At 33.1% G+C, this 6,684-nt stretch overlaps 1 protein-coding gene across 1 annotated transcript; it reads right to left on the reverse strand.

Moving 5' to 3' along the window:
- Positions 1 to 5,652: 5,652 nt before the first annotated feature.
- Positions 5,653 to 6,597, reverse strand: LOC141547495 (olfactory receptor 10AG1-like). Its single transcript, XM_074275895.1, has one exon. The coding sequence runs from the start codon at positions 6,595 to 6,597 to the stop codon at positions 5,653 to 5,655; it is 945 nt and encodes a 314-aa protein (XP_074131996.1).
- Between the last annotated feature and the right edge of the window lie 87 nt (positions 6,598 to 6,684).

Below are 6,684 nucleotides of genomic sequence, written 5' to 3' on the forward strand. Positions count from 1 at the left end.
GCAAGGGCAAGCTGCAGAAGTGCCCAGTGAAGAATCTCTCTGTGCAGATTAGTGATTGCCATGGGACTAGAGACTGAGCAGCAAAAGAGTCACTGCCCCAAGCCAAAGCCCACCATGGGGCTGTGGGTATTAGCTGCTGACCAGGGAATAGCCCAGAGGGTCCAGAAGTGTCTCTGCCCAGGGAAGCACAATTGCTCTACAGAAGTTATATTGCCCCAGCCCAAGCCCCCCACTGTTCAGATTAGAGGCTGCCCCGGGCTGTGCCCCCTGATGTATAGATTTGTGGCTGCTCTGGCTCTCTGTCATATGGAGTTGTACAGCTGTGCTGTGGTCCGTGCTGAGTCATTTCCCAGTTGTGGGTGGATGTAGCCAGATCTTGTTAGGTTCTGGCGTTTTTTAGAGTATCATCTACCTTTGGCTTTAATTTATCTGCTGTTCTGCTGTTTTGCAAGCAGAGCAGAGCAGTCAGCCTATGGTAGAGTCATCTCTGTAGATTTTCTGACCACAGAGGCCACCTTCAGCTGGGTTTATTCAATATGCTAGCCTCTAGTTCTATCCCTGCCTGGGTTGGTCTTTTCTTGCCCCTCGAGACAATCCTTTTCTGATGAACTTCCAGATTATCTTTGGCTGGTAAATTGTTGTACTTCTAATGTGTGTAATTTTCCCAGTCAAGTACTATTTTTGAGACTGAACTTAATAATTCATCATGAGGGTATGAGAGGATCTTATAAAGTCATGTGTGCCTTCTCCGTCATCTTGGCTGTGCCCCTCTGAGAAATTATAAATCAAGACAAATCTGAGGTATCACAACACAGCTCTCAGATTAGATAAGATGACAGAAAAGGACAATGACGAATGTTGGAGGTGGTGTAGGAAAACTGTTTCACTAATGTATTGTTGGTGGAGTTGTGAACTGATCTTACCATTCTGGAGAGAAATTTGGAACTATGCCCAAAGGGCTATCTAATTGTGCATATCATTTAATCCTGCAGTATTTCTACTGGGCTTGTATCCCAAAGATACCATAAAGGAGGAAAAAGCACCCACATGTATAAAAGTGTTTGCATTACCCCTTTTTTCTAGTGGCTAGAAACTGGAAACTGAGTGGATGCCCAGCAGTTGGAGAGTCACTAAATATGTTATGGTATATGAATGTTGTGGAATATTATTGTTCCATAAGAAAGGATCAGCAGGATGATTTCAGAGAGGCCAGAGAGACTTACATTGATCTTGAAGAGACTTGAACTGATGCCAAGTGAAGTGAATAAAACCAGGAGATCATGGTACATGGCAACAGCAAGAATGTACCAAAATCAATTTTGATGGATGTGGCACAATTCAGACAAATTCCAATGACCTTGTGATGAAGAGAGCCATCTATACCTAGAAAGAAGACTGTAGGAACTGAGTGTGGATCACAATAAAATATTGTCACACTTTTTATTGTTGATTGCTTGCATTTTTTTCTTTTTTTTTTCACTTTTTGATTTGATTTTTCTTATGCAGCAAAATAATTTTATAAATATGCATGCACATATTAGACAACATATATTTTATCATGTTTAACATATATTGGATTACTTGATATTTAGGTGAGGGAGTGGGGAGAAAGGGAGGAAATTGGAACACAGGGTTATGTTGAAAAACTATCCATTCATATATTTTGAAAATTTAAAAAAGCTCTAAAAAAAAAAAAAAAAAAACAACTACCAAATAAAGATTTTAATGAGGAATTTTTATTTGATCACAGAAGTAATAGAGAATGATTAAATGCTGCTAAATTGAGTGATTCCATGATTATGTATGCATTTATGAAGATTATGTGACAGTTATGTAGAGGCTGGCTTGGGGAAGTAGTGACAAGAAGCAAGAAATCAAATTAGTAGACTTTTTTAGTAATCCATAAAAGTTCTTATGGGACTACAAATAAGCTAAAATACTGTGAATAAAAAATATGAAATGAGTTGGAGAGATGCTATAAAAGTAGAATAAATAAAATTTGACAGATAAATACAGTCCCTAGGGAAAGAATAAGGTAGCATGTGATAAGCAACCTGGAGGACTTGAATCAAGATGATACTTTCAATAGGATTAAAAAAAAAAAAAAAAAAAAAAACAGAAAAAGAGTTGTTTTTAAGGAGAAAAAATTTACTCTTTCTCCAAAATATATATGTATAATTGCATCTTGGCCATGGGATCAAGAAAACAAATAGTTTTAGGATTAAAATAACAATTAAATGATCAAATTGTTAAAGTAAATCAATCTCTCTCTCTCTCTCTCTCTCTCTCTCTCTCTCTCTCTCTCTCTCTCTCACACACACACAGACACACACACACAGACACACACAGACACACACACACACACACACACACACTCTCTCTCTTTCTCTCTCTCTCTTTCTTTCCATCATAAATTTTCTTCATTTTTGTTCCTTAGTACACGTAAAAGAGATTTGTTCATGAGAGAATGAGATATCTTGTAGGATATTTCTGATAGGCTTTAAAGTAGAAGGAAAGAGCTTTCTATGCCAACCATTATGCGAAGTATATTACAATTATTGTCCATTTGAGTCTCACAAAAAAAATGAAATAAAAATTGAAAGTTAGGTGCTCTTATTTTCTCCATCTTGCAGCAGAATAAATAGCTAAATGAAGAAAAAGTGACTTGCCTAAAGTCACATAATTAGTACATGTCTCAATATAGATTTGAATATAGGTCTTCCTGAATCCAGCCCTGGTGCTCTACCTACTAGGCCACCAAGCTATTTCAGAAACAATATATTGTTTTACATCAATTTATATCATACACAAATGTGGGTGATATTTTGAATTTAACTTTAAGGGAAAAAATAATCATATTTCATGCATTTGTGTGAATGAAGAATTGATGACAATCTTTTGCATATTGTTTATTTTAAAAACCACAACAGCAATATGAATATATTGTATCATGAACAGACATGTAGCACCAAAAAGTGTACCAAAGCAACTTGCAACTGTTATAAAATGAAGATGCTGTGAATATCATTAACTGTATAAATCAAGAACCATCATATCCTCATTGTTTTCCATTTTATTCAGAAAAGAACAGTGAGACTATTATCCTTCTACCATAATAATTGTTAGATTTTCTTATAACAGAGCTATTATTTATCTATTTTACTTGTTATATTTAATCATTTTAAATAATTTTATCATTCTTTTTATTTTTAATTATTTCATTTGAATAAATAATAATAGCCTATTTAACAGAATTTTTCATAAATTGATAAATTGATGGCATAATTAATAAATACAATTATTTTAATACATATTCCATTTTTTATACAAAGTAAAGTGAATAAATAACATTTTAAACTACACAATTGAGAAAAAAACATCAAGTGCTTTGTGATCTTACAAGATCTTATTAGGAAAATGGATTATCATTGGACAAGCTGTTAAATAAATAAGTAAATGATTAAAATTATAGAAGTTATTTTCAATAAATATTTTCCTGCAAATTGCAAGAAAAAATAACTGGGAATAGTAATTTAGATATCTTTGTAAGTATGTAAAGAAGTGATAAGTTCTTAAATTACCTTTGTGGCTTTGAGTAGAGGACATTATCTTCCATATGTTTTTATAGGAAATAAAATGAAAAGTAATAACTTTATTTCTCCATTACAACCTTAACTTATGCATCCATATATTATAAATTATTTTCTGAATCTTAAAATAATTTAAAAGAATTCAATTTTATGTGACTTCCCCATTCGTTCAAGACTATTTACATTTCTCCTTCTATGAAACCCTTTGACCAATTCAGAATAGCTCTAAAATTTATATATAATATGTACTATGTGTTATTTCATAAACATATATTCCCCTTTTTAAAAGCAAGATTTTATTAATAATTCATTTGCTAAAACAATTTTGTTTCTTTTAATTTCCTTTGGGAAAAGTAAAAGAATAAATAGTCAGAAGTAACTTAAATGTGAATCTTTTTTCAATTCCTCTATATTATTGAAAATATTCAAGAATTTTATACTGAGAAAATGGGGGGAAAGTAGGAAGTTAGTGTTAGGGATTGAATTAGTTAGTTGTTGTTATTGTTGTTATTACACTTTAAAAAAACAATTCAGAACACTAACCAGAATGATAACTTGAGAACCAGAATATAACAGCAGTCAAACAGGTTCTTATAAAATAGAGGAGTCCTTAAGAGAGATAAAGAATGAATATATAGGAAAGAAAATTAAATGAAGAGATTGAAGCCATACTATTCAATTTTTCATTAAAAATTATACCTGGTAAAAAGAATTTTTTTTCTGCTCTAAGCAGTAAGATGTTTAGAAATTTCAATATATACCACCCTCTTCAGTGATTATTTTTTTCTGATTCTTAATTTAAACACAAGAGAGACAGAGGGTGAGGGCAAAAGAAGAGTGAGGGAGGAGAAAATACATATATGAATGTAAAAACAAAAACATTTCAATGACATTTTGCATCATTACTGATTACCTTCTCCCCTGTAGCTTATCTCTAATTCCTCTACATCTTTATTTTATTATTTGTTCATTTAGGTGAGGTATTTGGGGTTAATTGACTTGCTTAAAGTCACATAGCTAGTAAGTGTCAAGTTTCTGAGGTGAAATTTAAACTCAGATCCTCCTGACTCTAGGACCAGTACTTTAGGCATGGCACCACCTAGCTTCCTCTTTTCTGTCTTTAATCAAATTGTTCTACCTCCAAATCTGTTTGCATACTTATAAAGAAGATCTTAATATTATCTTTTAGAAAGAATATTGGACTAGATCTGTGTTCTTCCCTCTTTTCACCACAATTATCTCTGTGATTTGGATCAAGATGCAAATGCACAATTTTCTGTGTTAGTCTACTGGTGAAGTGGAAACAATATATTGACTATTTGAGAAAATGATATAAAGTTCAATAATGATAATATTTGTCAAACTATATTTTGTAAAATACAAAGTAGGAGAAAAACACAGTGTTACTTTATTACTTGGCCTAAAAACTAAATTACATGCACACACACACACACACACACACACACACACACACACGGTTTCTTTCATTTTTTCCCTCTTTTGATATCTATATAAGTACGCTAGAGAAAGAGAGGAGAGAAAATGAATATATAAATAGTCTACTATATATTACACACGGTTCTAAAATTACCCAATATTATTTCATTTAATCCTCATGAGAATCTATAACTGTCCTCATTTTACAAATGAAGCACAAATTAAGTGATTTGCCCACACAATTAATGCTATTTAATTAATTAACATTTAAATCCAGACCTAAGGTCTAAGCTTTCTTATTTCAGAAATCACAACACTATTCACTGTGTCACTTAATTCTGTGTGTAGGTGTGTATGACAGGGAGTTCTAACTTTATAATATACAGATGTACACTTGCAATTCTTTAAGTATATATGTTAACATATACATAAATGCATGCATATATTATTCAATTCTGTATAATATTTATTGTTCTCTCAACATGCTGATGTAATTATGATAATATTATCAATAATTTTCTATTATTTCATTACCTATTCTTAGGTAGATGGGACTCTTGATAGAAAAAAGATTCTTATAGGAACCCTGTATTAAAATGGCAGAATTCATGACTGTCAAGATTTGTTACTTGCGGAATAATCCAATACACTTAGATACTAATTTATTTATTGCCATAATGACATCCTTGTTCCTCAGACTATATATTAGGGGATTAAACAGTGGAGTTACCGTTGTATAGAAAAGAGAAAGCACTTTTTCTGTCCCTCCTGATTCTCTAGATTTGGGGAGCAAATATGTAATGATAGCAGACCCAAAAAATAAGCCCACCACAATAAGGTGGGAGGAACATGTAGAGAAGGCTTTGGATCTCCCTGTAGCTGATGGAAGCTTCATGATAGTTTTGATTATTTTAATATAGGACACAAATATCAATAGAAATGGAAACATTCCAAAGAGCACAGCATTAGCATAAACTGGAAATTCATTAAATAAACTGTCCCCACATGTTAATTTTACTAAGGGAGGAGCATCACAGAAAACATGATTGAGCTTATTAGAACCACAGAAGGGAAGAGAGAAAATTTCATATGTCAGCCCTGCTTGGACTAGACTTGCACTTATCCAGGAGCCAATCACCAACTGGACACACATTTTGTAATTCATGATTAAAGGATAATATAGAGGTCTACAAATGGCCACATAACGGTCATAAGCCATCACTGCCAGGAGAAAGCACTCAGTACCTCCAAGAATCAGAAAGAAGCCAAGTTGTATAGCACAGGTTGAAAGAGAAATATTTCCTCTTTGTGTCCAAAGGTTTACCAGCATTCTAGGGAGAGTCACTGAAGTGTAACAGATTTCCAAAAAGGAAAAATTCCCAAGGAAAAAATACATGGGTGTTTGGAGAGCAGAGTCAGACTTGGTTATTATAATGATAAGTCCATTTCCTTTCAATATGCTCAGATAGATTATAACAAAAATTCCAAATAAGAGGCCTCGGAGATTTGGAACATCAGAAAATCCCAGAAGAATGAATTCCTTTATATCAGTGTGGTTTTCTCCTGCCATTTATTCTGCAGGTTCTAAATGAAAAAGTAATGACTCAATGGTGTATCAGTCAGGTCCTTACACTGGATCTCACTTTTGTCCTGTGTA

This window comes from Sminthopsis crassicaudata, chromosome 6, assembly GCF_048593235.1.
Source record: "Sminthopsis crassicaudata isolate SCR6 chromosome 6, ASM4859323v1, whole genome shotgun sequence".
Classification (NCBI taxonomy): Eukaryota; Metazoa; Chordata; class Mammalia; order Dasyuromorphia; family Dasyuridae; genus Sminthopsis; species Sminthopsis crassicaudata.